The sequence below is a fragment of the Corapipo altera genome, unplaced genomic scaffold (genome assembly GCF_003945725.1).
Source record: "Corapipo altera isolate COAL_440 unplaced genomic scaffold, ASM394572v1 305, whole genome shotgun sequence".
NCBI lineage: Eukaryota > Metazoa > Chordata > Aves > Passeriformes > Pipridae > Corapipo > Corapipo altera.
In genome coordinates, this window is record NW_020885011.1 from 728,742 (window position 1) to 749,892 (window position 21,151).

The 21,151-nt window shown below is 47.2% G+C and overlaps 1 protein-coding gene across 4 annotated transcripts in view; it reads left to right on the plus strand.

Annotated features, from left to right (window-relative positions):
* Nucleotides 1–21,151, plus strand: part of RPTOR (regulatory associated protein of MTOR complex 1) — a 104,845-nt gene that overhangs the window by 24,945 nt on the left and 58,749 nt on the right. For all 4 annotated transcript variants that reach the window (XM_027667535.1, XM_027667534.1, XM_027667536.1 and 1 more), the window contains exons 4-9: nt 2,155–2,313; nt 4,167–4,313; nt 7,177–7,352; nt 12,234–12,293; nt 17,808–17,908; nt 18,811–18,955. In XM_027667535.1, coding sequence (XP_027523336.1) covers nt 2,155–2,313; nt 4,167–4,313; nt 7,177–7,352; nt 12,234–12,293; nt 17,808–17,908; nt 18,811–18,955 — 788 coding nt within the window. The remainder of the gene's footprint in view (nt 1–2,154; nt 2,314–4,166; nt 4,314–7,176; nt 7,353–12,233; nt 12,294–17,807; nt 17,909–18,810; nt 18,956–21,151) is intronic.

The window sequence follows — 21,151 nt, forward strand, 5'->3', positions numbered from 1 at the left end:
TCAATCCAGAAGTTTCAACACTGGAAGTTGAAATGTCTTAAAAATTTTTTTAACATCGTAATATAACAACTTCACAGGGAAAAGGCTGGATAAACCAATGAGTGTTTCATAAAAGTGTGGCAATAAACAAGCTAAACTTTTAATTTTGCCTGTGTGAGCAGAATAATGAGGATCATCTGGATCAGGCCAGCACAACGTTATTGCCTTTGACAGGAGCTCTTCAGTGAGACACTGAGGTGACCAGGAAATCACATTCCCAGCTGCCATCACCGTCAGCACTTTCCTGCTTGTCCGTCAGGGTGCTCTGGCCATGGCTCTGCCAGCTCTGCCCAGCTCTGCCCAGCTCTGCCAGCTCTGCCCAGCTCTGCCCAGCTCTGCCCAGCTCTGCCAGCTCTGCCCAGCTCTACCAGCTCTGCCCAGCTCTGCCCAGCTCTGCCAGCTCTACCTGGCTGCTCCATTGCTGGGAGAGCAGACACAGCCAGGCAGCAGCTGCAGGAGGCGAGGGCTGCAGCCTCTGGGCTGCTGATTGCATCAGGAAGCACAGACTCCTTGCCAAACTCCTGAAAATATCTGTCATCAGCACGTGATGGAGGACAGGGAGGGTGTTCAGGTGCAGCAGCAGCCAGGAACTGGTCAACAGCTCATAAAAACTGGGGGAAACAGCACTCAAGGCCTGGCTGTGTGTCTGGGATTTCAACAGAAGTTGCTGAGATTAAGCCCCACGGACCTTTTGGGGTTTTCGTTGGGCTCTCTGTTACCTCTTGCACTAAGTACTGCTGGGAAGCCCCTGCTGGGAAGTGGAGGGGAAGGAATGCAGTGCAAAAGCAAAGGGTTCATGTACAGGTAGCAGTGCTGAAATGCAAAATGTTTGCATGAGAACTGAGTTTATAAATGGTTCTTCATGCTGGGAAAGGAAAGAGAAATTGTGGAATGGGTGAATTCTCCTACACCACAGGTGAGCTGGGTGTCACATGTGAAACTCAGGTGCCTGGTTCTTGTCATATGTGTGTGAAAGATGTGTCATAATCTCACACCTGAGAGTCCTGAGCTGATGGTGGCACTAAGACTGTGCTGTTTTCAGGTTCCCTCCTCTCCTTTCCATTCTTCTCATCCTCATGTTTCTCTGGGCTCACATGATCTGTTTGCAGTTTGGATATTTAGATCTACAGACTTTAGTTTCAGAGTATGAATCCCCCTCCATTAATTGTGAGCTGTGTTTAATATTGCTGCGCGAGGGACACGAGGAGGGCTCGAATGAGTGGGTTCTCCTGTGGAAAAAAAGCTGAAAAATCCCCCAGCACTCTGGTTCTGGTGGCTGGTAAAGCTGCCAACAGGCAGGCTGGGATTTAAGGGGCACATTTTTGCAAATCAGCGTCTTCATCACAACACTGAGTGAAGAGAGGAGGAGGTGGAGGATCCGTGGGAAGATTAATGTGGCCTCTTCACTCTCCTGAGCGCCAAGGTTCCTGAGAAGGATGAGAGTGTCACATCACTGCTTCTTGCTTTATATTTTTCCTCCTTTTACTTGCTTTTTTCCATTGTTGCAATCATTAAGTGCTGCCATTCCTTGTGTCCCTCTTTCCTGTTGGCTGGGGATGTTCACTGTTAATTGAGCAGCACCGTATCTGCTTTTCAAGCTTCATAGATAAACAAACCATTTCTGCATTAAAGTGCTTGATTTTCTTTTACTGTGATATTTTAAGACTTTCTTATCTTTCGCTGTCATAGAGGAAAACCTAAAAAAACCAGACTTCTGAGGCCTTAGTTTGGTTTATAAACAGACTCCCAGTAGCAGATTTTGTACAGGACTCAGGTCCTGTCACTGGTTGCCAGTCATCATAAGGGGTTAGTTTTGAGTCTGGCCAATGTTGCAACAGATTTCTCCTTCCCAGGGCTTTTTGAATATTAGTAAGTCCTGAGTGAAATGGATCAGAGTTGGGAGCTGTGACAAACTGCCTCGAACCCGTGTTGTTGGTGTGTGTGTGTGCACAGGCCCACACACCATCCCAGACATACTTTGTTTATTCAGCTCTACTGTAAATGTGTTGTGTTTTCTTCTCCCAGAGTAAACAGTTTCTGTGCACACTCCTGTGGCCCCCACCATGTGAAGTGGTTGTTCCCCACAGCTGAGGGGTTCTCTGTTCTGTGCCCCAGGCCAGGTACAAGCAGAGCCTGGACCCGACGGTGGACGAGGTGAAGAAGCTGTGCACGTCCCTGCGGCGCAACGCCAAGGAGGAGCGGGTGCTGTTCCACTACAACGGGCACGGCGTGCCCCGGCCCACCGTCAACGGGGAGATCTGGGTCTTCAACAAGGTGGGGCCCAGCTGCTGCCTCTGCCTCCTGCTCCGAGTTACGAGGGGTTCTGTTGAGAGCAGCTGTGCTCTGGGCTCGCCGGCCAGCTGGTGGTGAAATCTGTTCCCAGCCCCTTCCCAGTTGGGCTGTTTGTTGTGTCGTTCCCGTGAAGAGGCACAGAGGGATGGTGGGAGCAGTGGGAGCAGAGCAGGAACTTCTCCTTACAAACCAAAGTCAGTTTGTAGGGTCTTCCTACAAACCAAACCGTCCGACTGAGTTCTGCCCAGCCCAGCGTCTGCCCAGGCAGCATCAAAGCATCACCCTGAACAACCACTCTGCAAAACTCTTAGTTAACACTCCTTTTTTTCTTCAAATCAGCTCATTTACATATCATTAGCAAATGTTGATGTTTTATGTGACCCCCACAGTAGAGTTGGAATATAAAATTCTCCTGGTTGGAAATACCACAATATTAATCAGAACTATAATCCAGTCCTGGCTAGAGCAAGATGCATTAGAAATGTGAATTTAAAACAATTCATGCCCATAAAATGTCGTTGATTGGATGTGTCAGAGCAGGTTTTTTATGTGTAACTTCCTGTGATTGGGATGTGCTTCACGGGAGGGATGACCTTAAGAAAGGTCTGTGCTGTAGAGGAGCTGTTCATGCATCATTTCCATCCTGCAGTGATCTGCAGAGCTCCCAACTCCCAAAAACTTTGGCTTTCATAAACAATTTCTCCTGTTAATTTTAATAAAACAACCAAAACTGTTATATATGGGCAAAACTGGGTTTGGAAATGCCTTACCCTTCCCCACCTTACATAACATATGGTTTATGATCCCTTTTGTCTTTATCGACACTGATACGTGTCCTTGAAAATTTGATTTTTGTAAAAGTTTGCTGGTTTTATTACAGCTATTTTAAGTCTTTTGAATTTAAATGGGAGTTATGATCCCATCCATCATTCTGCTGATGTTAATAGGAACACCACAGCTTTTCCTGAGGGTTTTGGGCCAAGCTCAGGGCTGTAGGAACGCCAGGTTGTCCTGTCCCTGCAGCTGGGAAGGATCTTGCTGGCAGCCACTGGGTGTTTGGTGGTGACTCTTTGCAGGCAGAAATCCACTCTGGTCTATATTTTCAGCTCAATTAGTTCAAGGTTGGCCCTTCACAGCTGGTTTTAAATGTCTGATTTTTATGCTCTTGCCCCTGGTTATTTGGGGGCATTAAGATGGGAGACACAGAACAAAATCCTTCCTATTTACAGAAAGGGGACTGTGGGTACTTTGCTCTGTCAAAGGCAGCTTTGTTGGTTTTAATTTTATTGGATAATTCAGAAAGTTGCACAGAAGTTAAAGCTGTAATAAAATTATGAAGCATCTCGTTAAGCTCAAGCAGGGTAGGGCTGATGGGCTGCAGGGGCTTAATTATCCTTCTTGATTTATTGATGGGCTTTTCAGTTTAGGATGTTTGATGTTAAATTAAAGACAGCTGGTTTGCATCCTTTATCAGTGTTGCAGAAATTTGGGATAAAATTGGGCTATTAAATGCTGTTTGGAGTTGTTAGCACAAATCAGAGCTCTAAATACCTAATACTGAAAATGCCTGGTGGAGTTTTGGGCTTTTAGTTTGGAGTTGGATGTTTCAAACAATGCCACAATAAAATCTGCCCGTTGTTAGTGTTGACTTGGGTTCCCAGTCCTAGCTTTTGGCAGCTATTGCCCGATACTTGAATTGATTAATATGGTCAATGTAGGTTTTATTTGGGGATTTCAGAATTGGAATTTTGTGGGGGTGTTCTGTTATCTCACCAGTTCAAGTTCTGTTGTTTCTCTGCCTCATGGTGACTGGAGTGGGCGTTTTTCTCCTACAGAACTACACTCAGTACATCCCACTCTCCATATACGACCTGCAGACCTGGATGGGGAGTCCTTCCATCTTCGTCTACGACTGCTCCAACGCCGGCCTTATTGTCAAGTCCTTCAAGCAATTTGCACTACAGAGGGAGCAGGAGCTGGAGGTGAGAGCACAACCTGCAGAGCTTTGGTGGTGTTCAGGGAACACAAATGAACTTTAAGCTTGCTTTGCTATATACACTGAAAAATGTGTTTAAAACCATGTTGGAAGGCAAATTAATTTGCAAATAGCTTTGCCACTCCAATCTTTCTGGTTCAGTTTGCTATCCCATTAAACTTGGAATGGATTTTAATACAAGCACTAATTAAATGTTAACGTTAATAGAATCAATTTGGACCCTAATGGTCTTTTGTGCTGCAATGAATGCTGAGGTGAATGAGACATTTATTTTGGTTACAAAAGCCTGGTTTCTGGGGCTGTATTTGGGTGCAGTTATGGTTTTGTGCTGTTAAAGTGAATGAGAAAATGTGAAACAACAAAAACCTCATCCGGAGGGATTGTCCTGTGGTGGTTCCAGTTCCACAGAGTGCTGAAGCTGAATGTGTTCCCACTGAAAAGCTGTCTTTGGTTACAGATGGAATTAGTAATAAATTCATTGAAGTAAATCTGAAATGCAAAGTGGAAGGGAAGAAGTTGAATTTTTTGTGCAGACTCCCACCTGCCAGACCCCCCCTGCTGCCTTCAGCTTCCTGGGAGAGGACATTTGTAAAGGGTCACTTCTTACACTCCCACAGCTCCGAGGTACTATATGAAAAAAACCCCAAAACTTCAAGGAAGGAATGTTAATTAATCAAACAACTGACTGTCACAAATACAGCCTCCAAGCAGATGGTAACAGTATCCCTGGCTATAACTCCTTTCCTTCCAAATTCCAGTTTTTGGAGGGGCTTTTGTGGTGACTGTTCTTGGCACTTCAGTATTTCTGCTCTTGCTGCACAGGTTAAAACTACCAATTAATATGATTATGAAAATACTTTCAGGCTTGTGTGGCAGCTTTTCGTTCTGTCTTTAGATTTCATTAACTGTGATGACTGACTGAGGTACCTGCTCGTGATTAATAGAAAGCAGAGATGTGGCACCAGAGAGAGCAGAGTGCTCAGGGCGTCCTGCAGAGCGTGGATGGGAATTCATTTGGAAAATTATAAATTATCAAATTGTTCAAATTCATGAAAAGTGAAGTGAAGCTGGAACTGGTGCTCCAGAGGGGCTGCCAGAGTGATCAGGATAATTGTTCCTCATCTTCCTGCAAGGAGATCAAAGCAGTTTGCTGTTCTCTTAATCTACCAGAGGGATTCTGATCTTTTGATTCCTTGTCTTGCCCTAATAAAAGTTGTGTTTATGAGAGAGCCAAGCAGTGTAGAAAGTCTGAGGCCAGTGGATGCTCTAAGGATGCAAAAACAACTGTTCATCGTGGGCTTTACTCAACCCTCTTTTTTTCCTCTCCTTTTTGTTGACCTGTTCAGGAAAGCTGTGTCCCATCACTGTCCTGAGCAGCCTGACAAGTCTGTAGTTGCTGGCTGCTCCTGTTCATTTATGGTTGTTGATAGGTTGTTCATTAATCTCCAGATATTTCCAGTGTGTGGGTCCAGTTTCTGTGGTTTGTCATGCTGGGCAGAAGCTGGAGTTGAGCAGGTCCTGGAGCCTGAGCTGCTCCCCTTCAGACCTGAGGGGCACCACCAGCCTGTGACAAACACCCTGAGTGTTTCAGAGTGCTCAGAGAGCTGAAAATCCCTCCAAATGTGCTTCCCCCTAAGAGCCCTTCCTAGGGATGCCCCAAGGGCAGGGCTTTCTTCAGAGAGTGAACAGCCACAGCTAAGCAGTTTGACTGCTTTGTTTTTATACATCTGTGAAGAGCTAATGCTTTCCCACGCTGTCTCTCAAACCTTTCTCCTCAAATGAAAGAGCTTTGCAGTATTTTAATTACCTTTTATTTAGTTGTTGGCATACAGGGGGTTGGGACAAAATGATCTTTAAGGTCCTTTCCAACCCAAACCATTCCATGATAGAGCTTAAGTTTTATTGAGATTGATGGCTTGAGGGTGCCTTCATTCCCCCAGGTACGTGTGGATCTCTGCTGGAAGCAGCTCAGCTCAGCTGGGAGCAGAGACAGGTCCCAGCTAATTTAGACAACTGGAAAAAGCCAAAGTGTGTCAGTGCTGCCCCTGGGATTAGAATGGAAAAAATTATGTTTAAAGAATCAAAAAACTTGAAAGGTTGCAGAAACTTCTCCCTGGCTTGTCAGGTTGCTTTGCCAGGTGGGAGGTGTGTGGCTGTACCAGGCCCTAGGACTGTCACACAATGTTCTGTTCCCTTTTGACCCTCTGAAGCACCAAATGGATTCCCTCCTCACACAGACAGAGTGTTTCATGTGTAAGGATGGTAAAGAATGAGTTTATCAGTCGACTGTATCCCCGTACTGAGCTGGCTGGAGGGTTGGTCTTTGGAAAAATGTGCTTCTGTCAGCTTTGGTAACACAGCTCATGGGTCACTGTGGTGGTGCTTTGCTTTCTGACTCCTGCAGCAATGAGCAGTGAGGTGTTACACTGCATCCCCTCTTCCTTTAGGAACTTCTGAGTGCCAGAGAGCAAAATTTTGGGTGGCTGAAGTGTTTACCTGGTTCAGAAGGGCACTGGAAAGATTATTTGTGTTTTCATTCTGTGAATTATTAGCCTCAAAAATCATATTCTTAGCCAAAATTTTAAATAGGAGCATCACTGTGGTTTTGGAAAATGGCAATATTGATATATAGAGTATTTCTAGTTTATAGACTGACGTTTGGACAGATTAAATACTTTAACAGTTGAATTTTGTTAATTATATGAGTGAAAGCTGTGGCTGGGGGTACATTATTCCTTAACTTCTCTGAACCCAGAGCCCCATGGGACACTGGCAGCTCCTCACAGGTTCTGGTGCTGTAGAAATGACCTTCCCTGCCTCCCCCCGGGGGGTTTCCTTGCTCCCTGCAGGTGGCTGCCATCAACCCCAACCACCCCCTGGCGCAGATGCCGCTGCCCCCCTCCATGAAGAACTGCATCCAGCTGGCAGCCTGCGAGGCCAACGAGCTGCTGCCCATGATCCCCGACCTGCCAGCCGACCTGTTCACCTCCTGCCTCACCACCCCCATCAAGATCGCCCTGCGCTGGTGAGTGATGGCTCTACAGGGCTCTGCAGGGGGGTGGATTTGTGAATCCAAACACTTCATTTGACCTGAGCTCTCCTTGCAGTGTTGAGTTGCAGGGTTTGTGCTGTGCATTTGGGACAGCAGCTTATTAATCAGGACTAGAAAGGTGAAAATACTGTTGTCTGCTACTTACTGCGTTTTAGTTTTCAACTCAATATCTGGGTTCGCTCAGATTAAGGGATTTACTGTTCTGGGAATTAAATATCTGCTTCCTCAGAGAGCAGGAATAGTACATAGTGCAGTACAACTTGTTGTAAACTATCCTTTGCACAAATCATGTTCCACGTATTGCAGTTGCTGTAAATAATGCAGCAGCATTAAACAGTGCTGGAGTGGAAGGAGGGGAACGATAAACTGAGGAAAGACGTTCTGGAATGACAAACCAAGTTAATTAGGCAGAAAGTTAGAAAAGGCTGCTACAGGGAGCAGGAGCTTTCCAAGAGCAGTATTTTACCCAGCAACAGGGGCCACAAAGGCCTGTGGTGCCAGGGGGGCAGTCCAGTGCCCCCAGGCTGTGCAGAGCTCTGGTGGTCTGTTCCCTTGGGCACATCTCACCTGATCCTCAAGGCTGTGTCTGGTCCAGAATGGAAAAACTTGAGGGCATTTGCTGGACGGGGTTAGAACAGGCAGAAGCCTTTGGACACTGCACATACTGGTGAGGAATTGGCAGCACAGCTCCAAGAGTTATTTGCTGCCTTTTGGAGATGTTTGTAATAAATTACAATTCTTTGTACTCTTTCTGTTTCGTGTGAGCAGCAAACTGAATGAGTTCATTTGGCCAGGTTCTGGTTTGGGCACGTGGTGCCTTTGGCTCTCTTTGCTCCCGTGAGGGGCAGCACAAAACCTGTTGAGTTTTTTGTCCTGTTTTTGATGTCATGAGCTCCCAAGGTGTTTTCTCATGGAAGCTTTTAAACAGTGGCAAAATTCCCTAGGGGGACTTTGAGAAATACTGTCTTGTAAGCACGAAAATATGTCTTCAGGGAACTACTTTTATTCTTTAAATTTCGTGAGGATCCCTCGCATGGGCTTTGGTGCCTGTTGGAGATGAACTAGTTCATGGCAAATTGGAGCTTCAGAAGTGAAGTGGAAGGGATTGGTTTCAGGGTTCTCCTTCCCTTCAGTTACCAGACTTGACAGTTTCTGCCAGATTTAAAGTGAAAATGCCGAGGCTCTGTAAGACAGGTTTTTTCGGTGGGCTTTGTTTGTTAGATGTACTAAGAAAGGTTTTTTTTCAGATATTATGATCTGTTCAGGAATTTTCTGTTCCTTCATCTCCATGGGAACGTGCTGAGGGGGTGAGCAGGGCAGGTTCTCAGCACAGCTACACCTGGTGTGGTCACGACAGATTCTCTGGGCTGCATCTCGTTGGTGTTCGACAGGGAACACGTTTGGAGAATTGTGGCTCAGGGGAAGGATTTAAAACCATCACCCTCAGCTGGTCAGGGGCTGATGCTGGAAGGTGCCACGTTAAATCCTGGATAGGGAAGCATTTCCTGCTGCCTAATCCAGTGACTGTGTCACTCACTGCATGCACAGAAATCCCTCCTCTGTTGTCCGATGAAGATTGTGCTCCCAGTTGATTGTCATTATTGCAGGTGTGGGTTTATCCTGTAAATAATAAGTACTGCTTGTGGAACATTGTTTTTCACCAATGTTAAACACAATGTATGCAAAGCCAGATCCTCTGCTGCATTCCAAGAGTTTGATCCAAACTGTATGTTGATGCCCTAAAGCAGTTAACCAAAAATAAACACAAAAACCTTTGGCCTTAAAACTTCCCTTTTCCTTCAGTCCAGCCCTGTTCCTGAAAGGAATTGCTTTTGAAATACAACTTTTTTGCAATTCTGGACTGATACTCTAATGATGCTTCATATATGGAATTTATGGGCAAGTGAAAGTTTGGTGAATAAATGTTTATCCATCCCATTTTTGCTCTGTGGTAACTGATGGACAAAATCCCTCATCAGCCGGAGTTGCAGCTGCAGCCACTTCAGTCTCATTTCAGGGGAAGAAAAACTGATGCTGGGGAGAGAAACCCAGGTCAGCTGTGCCCTTCTGGGTGTGGTGTGTGAAACTCCTGATGCCAGTCTGCAATTCCAGGAACCTGGAGTGTGGATCTTGGCTACCTGGCTGCTGATTGTCCTGGTGTGCAGTGACTGCTGTGAGCTGACGTATTCCAAATATATCTTGTGCCTATATAAAGCTCTGTGTGAGGCGAGCCTGGAGCTAAGCTGCATGGATTGTTAATCCTGACGGATGGCACTGTCGGGAAGCAAACGCGGATATTGAGGAAACGGGCAGGAGTCAGAGTGTTTGGTGCCCTGTTTTACGCAGATCTGAGTGTTTCACGTTGTCTAAAGCAAAAGCAGCTCCACTGGAAGTCGTGCTCAGTGGTGAGTCATGTGCCTGTGTTTCCATCAGTCCTGGAAGGTGTTAATAAACTGCAGTTATAGATCCGGAATTCCACGTGTTGGAGCGAAGGCTGCGCTGGTCTGGGTTGGCTTCGGGGCCTTGTGGCTTTGAAATGTGAAATCCTGCTCATAAACAGTGAGAGGGCTCCTGAAAAGTGCTGGAAACACCCCAAACAACAAGAAACAAAAAGTTTTGGAGCTGCTCAGCCTGGGGAATTTGAGATGTGCAGTTTGTACTCCAGAACACCCATAACAGAAGGGCAGGGGAGAGGACGGGAGCTGTGGCTGGTGATGTTCTGTTGGGTCAGTTCAAACAAACATTTAAAGTGTTTTGGTTGTTTTTTCTAACATACTTATTTTGCATTTCGACTTGAGATTTTGGGGGTTGACTCGACCAATCCTCTGTCCCACATTGATTTAGACAGAATACCCTGAGTTTCAAAGTCACAGAGGGACCGATTGCACCCTCATTTCTGGGTTTCCTCCAGTGCTGCCGTTCCCTGGCCTGTTTCTGTGCAGCCCCAGTGTGTTACCTGCTGTCTGTGACAGTGACACAGCCCCCAGGCGAGACACCACGTGTGCAGCCTCGCAGCCATGAAGGGGGTGCAGACACAGGCGGAGGAACATTTTGTTTACGAGTACATTTTCTTGGCAGTCAGTGCTTGCTGGAGAGGCGGCGCAGAGGCTGCTCCTGCTTCAGTGGGAGTTTCGTGGACTGCTCTGTTTCCAAATATCCAGGGCAGTGGGGAGAGCTTTGGCTGCAACAGAGACATGGAATCATGGGATGGTTTGGGTTGGAAAGGACCTTAAAGCCCATCTCATTCCAGCTCCCTGCCACAGACGGGGACACCTTCCACTAGACCAGGTTGGTCCCAGCCCTGTCCAGCCTGTCCGTGGACTCTTCCAGGGTCACACTTCTTTAGAGGCAGCCAATGTGTGACAGGGCAGAGCTGTGCTGCTCTCACAGTCCTTCCAGACACGTCATGATGTGGAGGCACAGAGAGGAGTTAAAGTCTTCCAGCACCCCCAGTGTGCAGGGAGGCTCCAGGCTGATCCCAGTGACCCAGTTCTGCCTGTGGCTGTGTTTAGGAGGGAATTTCCCTGCCTGGTTCTGTAATGCACTGTCGTAAGAATTTTATATTTCAGCAGATTGCAGAGGGATCCCACTGCAGGTTCACGGGTTCTTTATGGCTCCTTTCTGTGCTGGATGACGCAGACATCAGGAAAGCAGCCTGGGGACCACTGAGCCTTCCAGAGCCTATCCCCATCCTTGCCTTGGCAGCAAGGGATGCCCTGCTGGCAGGGAATGCCACAGAAAAACCGGAGGGGCCTCAAGGTTTCAGAAATGGGCTCTGCACATCTTGTCCTTAATAAGTAATTGTTCTCTCCTTTACCTAGGGAAGAGCCTTTTGGATGTGGGTGATGTGGGTCTGGTGAGGTGAGGCTCCTGCTGCAGCAGCTGGATGCAGGAGGTGGGATTGCTGGGCTGGAGAGCCCTCCTGGTCCAGGACTGCCCATGGAGCCCTCCTGGTCCCACAGAGCTCCTGGTCCCTCACAGAGCTGTGTGACAGGTGCAGTGTTGGGATAAATGTCAACTGAGATTACACTGAGGGCAAAATTCTTCCTTGAACAACAGAAAGTGGATTTTTGAAAGACTGAGCCAGTGGGCTGGGAATGTGGTGCTATCACTGAGGAAGTTATTTCTTGAGTTGAAGTTGCTGGGTTTCCGTCCCAGAGCTGTTGTTCCCACTCTGCCCTCTGCACCTCCAGGGAGGTCTGCAGGAGGGGAAGGGTGCTGGGAATCTGGGCCAGCAGCCATCTCCCCCTCCCACACACGCTTGGGTTTGGCAGCTTTTGGGATTTTCCAGGCCCAGCAAGTGGTACTGACAGGACTCGGCGTTTTCCCGGGCCGGTGTTCCTGGAGCAGTGGGATTTGTAAAGCTGAGGAAATGGAGTCAGCAGTTTTTTTAATTAAATAACGGAGGTGTCTGAACCTGACACATCCCTCCCATTCCCTCCCTTTCTCCCTTCCCTGCCTGCAGTGCCACATCTCTTCAGGGAAGCCCAGCCAACGCTGATCATTATTCCAGCAGCATAATCCTCCCCAGCTCTTGTGTCGTTGTGCTGCTCCCGGGAGACCGTGCTGGATGCCTGGGAGCCCTTTTCCCCCGCTCTGTGTTGGAAAACTTGTCACCGTGACAGTTACAATACCCCAGTTTTGACACCTGACGATGGAAATCGCCGCATAATCACGAGTGTGACAAATACTGAGGGCCTTGTTTGGGTCTCATTATGCCGTGCCAAAGTTCCCTACCCAAACACCATTTTAAAAGCAGAAACAGTGCAGTAAAGAAACCTCCTTCCACATTCTCTCCGCAGAACCTTGTCATTAAACAGTCAATTAGTGTGTTTTATTTTACTCTCTCCCCAGGTTCTGCATGCAGAAGAGTGTCAGGCTGGTGCCAGGAGTCACGCTGGATTTAATAGAGAAGTAAGCCAAATTTTGTACATATTTTCTTTTTTCCCTGTTGCTCCTTAGTTCCTCATTATTTCTTGCATTTCTCTTGTTTGTCTGTGAGGAAATTTCTTTGGGAAGCTGTTCAGAGTCTGCACCTGCAGTAATTGTGGTGCTGAAACAAGCAGTGGCCATGGAAATAGGGAGCTGCTGGGGGGAGATCCGGCTGTTCCGGGCTCAGCTCGGCACATTCCATGCTCTGGAATGTGCTGCCAACCTGGACCAGGCAGGAAATGGCCACTGCAGGCACAGGTTGGGATTGTTCCTGGAGAGCCCAGTGTGTGGCTGGTTAGGGGAGGGTTTGCCCACGGGAGGGTGAAGCTCTGCAGCCACGTCCCCAAACCCAACTGAGGGACAACAAAACAACCAGAAATCACTTGTCACTGTGCTGTCCCCCTGTTCTCTGTCTGACAGGGATGGTGGATTTCAGATTTAGCACCACTGAAACACGTTATAATCCTTTTTTCCAAGCGATATTGGAGCATAATTCCTGGTTGTCAGGCAGCTGAGGCAAAGTGATTATCCAGGACAACTGTTCTTCAAACTCTGCTTCAGTTTATGCAAGCAAGGGAGATTTTGAGATATTAATAATTGTTCTCTGTAGTCTTTGCTGGTTTTGAAGACTTTTTGGGTTGTTTTTAAAGGCAGGGCAGCAGGGGTGTGCAGCCACTGGATGCAGGAGCCCCGTGCTCCCTGAGGATTGTTTTGAATGCCCTGTTCTTGGAGCATTGATACACACACAAACTGGGAGTGATTAATTAAAGATCATTATTCAATTCAGAGAAATCCTGACTGTAGAAACACTGTTGTTGAGGTTAATTAGAACTCTTGTGACACAGGGATGTCCAGGGTGCAGTTCTGTGTTTGGCTGAGATCAAACTGCAGCACTAAAGGGTGTCCTGACAGGGGTTGGGAGAACAGGAATCTAGGTAACAAGTGCCTATCAGTGCTGCCAGCCCTTCCACACCTGAGCTGGACCAACCAGGCTCATCAGTGCAGTTGAGGTGTTTAGTCACACTAATTTTATATGGGAAAATTGGATTTTCTCCTCTCAGCTGGGGAGGATGAGGGATGATTTGTGTAAAGCTGTATTTCAGAGACCCTCATCGGACCAAAATATCAAAAATTTCAGTTTACAGCTAAAAGAGCAGAGGCAGACCCTGTCTCTCAGAGGGAGTGTCAGAGTGGTTTTCAGGGACATGCCAGTTGAGGAGAAGATCCACCCCTGGGTATCGTTTCCTTTGAAAGCTGTGGTGAAAATGTGCTGGGATTTGGGTCTCTGTTGGTTGTAAGGAGATGGGAAGCAGGGAGGGAATCTTCCTGGGGTTAACCCTGCTGTGCCTGTGTGCCAGAGGTGTGCTGACAGGGTTTGGTGATGCCAGGATGGCTCAGCACCAGCCTGGACTGAGGTCAGCTTCAGCCACTGCATAAATGTGGTCAGAACAAGGACTCTGTTATGGTAATTGCAATTAACATATTGCTACAAGAGTGTCTCTCATCAGAGGACATGTGGTGAGGTCAATGAAGGTCTGAGCCAGGCAGCTCAGAATCACCCTCACAGAGCACTCAGATGTGCTGCTGAGGGTTAAATAATCTTTAAATAAAGGTTTACTGGCACAATTAGACTTCTCTTCAATATTCTTGGTCTGTGTTGGTTGGTGCCACAGCACACGTGTGTGTGTTCCAGGCTGTCTTCAGGGAAAACAAGCCAGGAGTAGGTTCCTGTGGATATCAAATATTTAAACCTCATCATCTTAATCTTCTCCATATATCAATTATAGAAAACACAGATTTTTATTGCATCTCGAGATAGCCCTGGAATAATTCCTGGATTGCCTGTGTGTATATTGTAATTTATAATTTAGTTGTCTTTAGAACTGGGGAAAGAGTTTATATTGCAATTAAGCTGCAGACTTTGAGGCTAAATTGAGCTGCACCTTCTCTGAAGGGCTCCAATTTCTAATTATCCAGGCTCAGCCCACGTCCTGATGAAGGAACGTGTGGTGGATCCTGATGTGCCTTTGTATCACTGATCTTCTGAGATGGAGACGAAATAATCCCTAGTTTAGAAAGAAAGATCTTTTCTGGAGCCAGGCAGCAAAGTGTAAAGGAAAAAAGAAGGAAAATTATGTTGGTGGAGGACTAGGAATTTGGGACCCTCTGGCTGCTGCTTCATGAGACTCTTGGTTGGCAGCGTTGCTGTTCATGTTCCTGCTGCCTTGGGTGGACTTTTCTGTTTGATCCCAAGCCTTCAAATCATCTGTGCTGGGGGTGTGGCTGCTGACTGACATGAACTGGGCTTTGTTCTACTCTTTAAAAATTTTGGGAAAACCCCTAAAGTATGGTTTAGGAATCCATTGGTAATTGAAATACAAAGCAGGGTGCCAGGAATGGGGGATGTACAAGGGTGCTTTAATCTCTATTGCTGCATTGGCCTACCTCTCCTGAAATCCTGTTCTCAGGGGATCAGGAATGGTATATTGATTTCCTGGGATTTTTTAGCTGGGGTCTATTGTGCAGAAGGAGGGAATTCTCTAAACAAAAATTCCCTGAGAAGGGGAAAAAAAAAAAAGCCCTGAGAGCTGATCCTGCTTCTGGTGGGGCCACTTAGCAGACAGTCTGTGGCTTGGCAGAACCCACCAGGATTCACAACCAGGTGGAGAAAGGCATTTGATGAAAGAACAGAGATGTTATTTTCAGCAGGACTGGACAGGGACGATCCTGTTGCTCTTGGGCAAGTGAGTGATGGTGGCAGGCAGGGTGACAGCCGTGCTGTGACAGGACCGTGGCTGGGCTGGGGCACCACAGACACACTGGGGAGGTGTCTTTGCAGATATTTAATCAACCATGTGCTGGTCCAAGCTCTGAAATACTGCAGCCTTTTTTTTAATATTCATTATTTTATTTCTAGTGGGAAGACAATAATTCCTAGGTTGCCTTCAGACCTAGGTTAGGTTCAGGCTCTTGATTTTCTTCTAGAAAATTCAGTGCAAGACATCAGAGCTTGTTTCAGTGTGTGTCAGGAAGTGCTGTTGGCCCTGGTGTAGCAGGGCTGCTGTGCCACCCTGCCCGTGGGCAACATCCCTCAGTGGTGCCTGCGCTGAGGAGGAGCTTTGCTTTTGAAGATGTTACTCTGCAAAGTTTCTCTTCTGCAGTCAATCAGGTTTGATTGCAGTGGAGTGTCTCATTTCATCACTGTTGTTTTGGGGTCTGTGCAGTGCAGGCAGAGCCTGTTGTGAATGCAGAGTGAAGATCCTGCTCAAAGGCATGGTTTTCATGGCAACACTCCTTTCATATGCTCCCACAGAGCTGCCAGGATTGCACAGGGCTGCGAGGCTTTGCAGCTCTCCAGCAAGGCAGGGGAGAACCTCAAACGCTTTGTCTTTCTTGAGTGCTTTGCCAAGGTTTCAGCAGCCCAGGCACAGCACACCTGGATCATCCCTGTGATCCTGTGGTGGGAAGGGGTTGTCTTGGAGCACAGCAGCTGTGGTGATCCCGTCTAAGCAGCTCTTGCCAGTTCAGGAGGTTTCACACAGGATCACTGAGGTTGGAAAAGACCTTTGAGCTCCTGGAGTCCAACCTGTGCCCAATCCCCACCTTGTCCCCCCGCTCAGAGCCCTGAGTGCCACATCCAGGTGTTCCTTGGACACCTCCAGGGATGGGGACTCCCTGGGCAGCCCCTGCCAAGGCCTGACCACCCTTTCAGTGAAGAAATTCCTCCTGATGTCTGAGAGCTGCCTTGGAAGTTGCCACCACGTGGTGTAAGCCAAGCGTTTGGCTTCTTGGGGAAGCTCAGCAAGGATCCCTTTGGTTTCCAACTGACACCCCGTGGCTTGGGGAGCTCTGTTTTGCTGCAGAGGGTGTTCTGCAATGCAAATATTGACGGGGAATCCTCACCAGAGCACTGCGTGGCCTCGCGTTCCCTGCGCTCGCTCCGGGGGATCCATTAGCAAACACTGCTACAGAGATGTATATTTTTCCTCTGATACTGAGACAGACAGGAATTTTTTATAAGATGTTAATTTCTAGCTGTTTTAAAACTGTATTTATTCAATGGAATGTGCTGCATCTGACCCTGCATGGGAATGGTGCTGCTGCACATCAGGGATGAGTGGCCGTAGACAAACTTCCTCTGTTTGTGTTGATACTTTAAATATTTAAAAACTTGTTACAGAAGGGAAGTTTAGTTAAATTAGGATTAAATCCATAGAATGTCTTACTGTGTTGGTGCATGTTTGTGAAACTTTCTCATCCTATTCCTGTTACTTTCTCACAAGGAGAAAAGCTGTGCTTGGGAGTGCCAGGCTGTATATTTTATACTGTATATCTGATTATTGATAAGGCAGCCCAGGGCTGAGTCTGCTGGTCTTGTTTGTTGGGTGATTGGGGTTTTTTCTTCGTTTTTTCTTGTCTTTGTTTTTACGAGGAGCAAATAAACATTCAGGGAAAATATTTAGGAAAGCTGGTCAGGATGAAGGCAGAAACTCAGGACAGGGAACAGCAGTTCACAGCCACTTGTGTTCCTAGATGTGTGTGTGTGTTGATCCTGAGTCACAGCAGGCTGTCACTTGGGCTCTTCCATCACAGAAATCAGGTTGCCTGTTGGTCCTCTGGTTTCTTCTCATATGAGAAGTTTGTTCAGCTCTGGGATGAAAAAATTTGAATTACTTTTTTCGACCTGCAAAAACAAAGTCCTGGGCTCTGGAAGAACAAGACTGCTGGTGGGACATTGCTGTTCTTCACTGACTGTGCTTTGGCCAGGCTGTTGTCTCTGCTGTCTCTGGTGTTGATGCTGAGGAGAATAACTGTGAAGCCCAGAGGAGACCGTTGGTTCATCCTCTCTGACCTTCTGCGTCTCAGGCTGCACAGTGTCACTGGGTCACAAAGCTCTGCTCCTCTGAGGTGTCTGTGTCTCAGCCCTCTGAGATGAGGGTTGAATCACTTCCCTTTCATGGTCAGGTGCTCTTCTTTCTTTCTTTCTTTCTTCCTCTACCTGTGTAAGGTATTTGTTGGCACGAGGATTTTTCTCTTGTAGGTGCTTATCCACAACGTTCATGTTGTTCCTCGGTAGGGTGCATAGGATGACCTTAAATTTCTCACTCTGTGCCACTGATCCAGTTTTTAAAGCTTTTTCTGCACTGTCTATATTCTGTATGTCCTATTTTGACACTTTTTAAATGAGTGCCAAAATGGGAATACTTGGCAAAACATTCTGGTTTCAGTCTCGGCAGTGCGAGGCTGAGTCTCCTCTGCCCACTGCTCCCTGCCTGTGACACAGAGCTGTGCCCAGAGCCCTGGCTGCTACCAGGGCTTGGCTCTTGTGGCTGGATTTACCACTTGATGAGTCTCCATGTAACATGAAAACATTCCAGCAAAGAGTTCCTTTACCTCTAGATCCCCCTTAGAAGGGTTTGGAGGTGTTCATGAGTGTATCTCAGAAACATGGATTTTACCAGGAAACTGATGTGGGTTTTTTCCCTGCCCTTGTAGGATTCCTGGAAGGCTGAACGACAGGAGGACTCCCCTGGGAGAGCTGAACTGGATCTTCACAGCCATCACAGACACCATTGCCTGGAACGTCCTGCCCAGGGGTACGGGCAGGGGCAGCGGGGGGGCACAGCAGGGGCAGGCTCAGGCAGAGCAGATAAAATGAGACACTTAAATGAGGAGAAAATTAAACCCTCATATTGAAAGAACAGATCAGGCCTGATCTTAAAGCTGGTTAATTTTTTATTTCTTCTTTTACCAGAGCATTGCAGCAACCTGATCATTAGAACCCAGAAAGGGTTTTTCTGTGCCAACACGATTGTTTTAGCTTGAATAATTCTCTTTCTTACTGTATTTGCAAAGAGCAATCTGTTTTCTTCCAGGCTTACCATAAATAAAGGGTTTTTTTCCTCTTTGTTGGTAAGGCAGTTGTGTTTCCCATGAGTAACTTCATCCCATTCTCTACCCCTGTTCTGAATTGGTACTTCTGGAGCACAGGCAGCCAAATTTGTAAACAGTTCTCCAACTCTGCTCTTCCTAATGCTCACACAGCATCAATTCTTCTCTGTCCTGTAGAAGAGAGCACATTTGCTATCTTTTAGGATTCATTTTGGCTTCTCATAAGCACATCAAACTGCCAGTTAACAGATGGATAGTTCTTGATTAAACAGTACACAGAGGTCCTGTTCTCCCTCAGTAATTTTCCAAAAACTTAGGCTGAGCTGAAGTGCAAAAGCAAAAGGGGGATTTTATCCAGAAAAGGCAGAAAAGAACCTGAGGTAGAAAGTGTCTAATTGTGTTGGTGTGAAATGGAGAGGAGCTGCAGTGCTTTGAGGGAGCTCTGCAGGCAGAGTTTGACTGTGGGTGTGTCACTCACTGCAAAACTGCTGGAGATTCCTCCTTACTGGAACAAAATATTAACGGGGCTTTGTGTTTTAAACCATTTTTGCATAGTACCTAAGGTGCTGCAGATGTGCATCTGGTAACTCCTGCACTCTCTTGGCAGATCTTTTCCAGAAGCTCTTCCGGCAGGACCTGCTCGTGGCCAGTTTGTTCCGGAACTTTCTCCTGGCAGAGAGGATCATGAGGTCGTACAACTGCACCCCCGTGAGCAGCCCCCGGCTCCCCCCCACCTACATGCACGCCATGTGGTGAGTGACACAGAGACTGGGCAGCTGTGCCACCAGGGATTGGCACTGCTCGGGGCTAGGGGGGATATTGGGAAGGAATTCTTCCCTGGGAGGGTGGGGTGGCCCTGGCACAGGTTGCCCAGAGAAGCTGGGGCTGCCCCTGGATCCCTGGAAGTGTCCAAGGCCAGGTTGGACGGGGCTTGGAGCAACCTGGGCTAGTGGGAGGTGTCCCTGCCCATGACAGGAGGTGGAATTGGATGATCTTTAAGGTCCTTCCAACCCAACCCATCCCATGATTGTGCTGAAATCTCTGCAGTGCTTCCCTGATTCAGTCAGTGGATCAGGAATGGAACAGCTTGTGGCAGCCTAATGCTCATCTCCAAAGCTGCTTCTGCTCTGTGCATTCCTAATTATCCTGTAATTCTGTGGTGCAGAACCTTCAGTCCAGCCATGTCATCTTTCACTCCAAATACCAAAGAAATGGGTCATCTGCTGCCTTTATTTTCCCAGAGAAAAGCTGGTCCCCTGGGATTGTGCAGGGTGGGAAGAGCCGAGGGCTTGGGGGAAGATCCTTAACTTGCATTGCTGAAGTAGAAGAAATTTTTGCTGCAGAGTTCATCTACTTTTACTGTTGCTTTTAAGATGATTAATGGAAATGGAGGTGGCACAGTTATCAAAATGCTCTTAAATGTAGTTCTGACGATCAAACAAATGTCCCGTGAACAATCATAATAAAAATAATAATAATAACGGTAATAACAAAAATGCTCACTTTTATTTTCTTACTCAGTGTGATTAATAGAGCAGCACCAAACTGGGCAAAGTACAAACTGGTGCAGTGAGGCTGATGGGGTCCCTGGGGGAGAGAACAGAGCCTTGGTAAAGGCTGATAAAGTGACAGGAAAAGGTAACTGAGGGGGTTTAACCTGCCTGCGTTTTCCAGAATCCTTTGAATAAGTTTCCTTCATAAAAATGTGGAGGAAAATGAATGTAGAGGAGGGATGAAGGGATGATGATGAGTGTAACATGGAGTTCAAATTCTCTGAGCAACCTGGTTCTAGTGGAAGGTGTCCCTGCCCATGGCAGGGGTGGAACAAGGTGAGTTTTAAGGCCCCTTCCAACTCAACCCTTTCCATGGTTCCATGGTTTCTGTAGGGAATGGAGGCAGGCTGGCAGCAGGGAGCCCCAGGAGCCTTTGCAGGTGCAGGCAGCCACTGAGGAGGCATTTGCTGGTACCACAAAGCTGCTTTAATTATGGAAATCCCGGAGGCAGTCGGGGAGCCTTTGGCTGGAGTTGTCAGCACTTGGGCAGCTGAATGTTCCATGTGCTGGGACGTGGCAAACCATGTTCCTGAGTGCTTTGGATCAGGAGCTTCCAAGGAAAATGGCTTTTGTCATTTGTGGGGTGAGTTGTTTTATCAGTGTCACATGAAGGACTGGGACACTTAAAACTGAAGAGCAGGAAAAGCCACTCGAGTTCCTGTGGTGTCTTTGAGCTGCTGGTGCTGCTGGATGTGGCAGAGCTCGAGCCATCAGCTGCAGTTTCCAGTTGCAGGAGGGTAGAACGTGGTGTTGCAGGGATTTTGAATTTAAGCCAGTAAATTTCTGGAGTTATTTATATCTTCCTTGTTACCAGCATATCAAAAACCTATATTTTCTGTCCCTTATAGGAATATAATTCATTCTTATTACCAGCCTACTGAAAGCTTATATTTCTGGCTTCCTGTGGGATTATGACTTGACCTGGAGTTGGTGTTGCCATCCATGGGCTGAACCCCAGGCAGGAAACTGGGAACACCTGGATCCTGTTGTGTATCTCTCCCAGAGCTGCATGGCAGCACGATGGAGTCTAAAACACATTTGCTTTGTTCATATTGTAGTTCTCCTGGAGCAGGATGGTGCTGGAAATTCCTTTGTGAAGGTGCAGGATGATGCTGGAAACACCTTTGTGCAGCCCCTCAGAGCTTCCATGGGATACTGGCATTGGTGCTGGCTTTTAGGATTCACCAGAAGAAATTCCTTAAGAACAGTCACACACAGGGCTCTTTTCCTTGTGAATCCCAAACACTGGTGAAGTAGACAACAAGGGAGCAGAGAACTGACACACTTTGTTCTGTGTCCTCTAAAAAACGTGCAGTTTGAAGCAAATCCAGCAAAGGGGAAAATTCCACGTTCGTCAGAGGTGGCTCAGGGCATCATTAGGAACTTTCAGTAAGG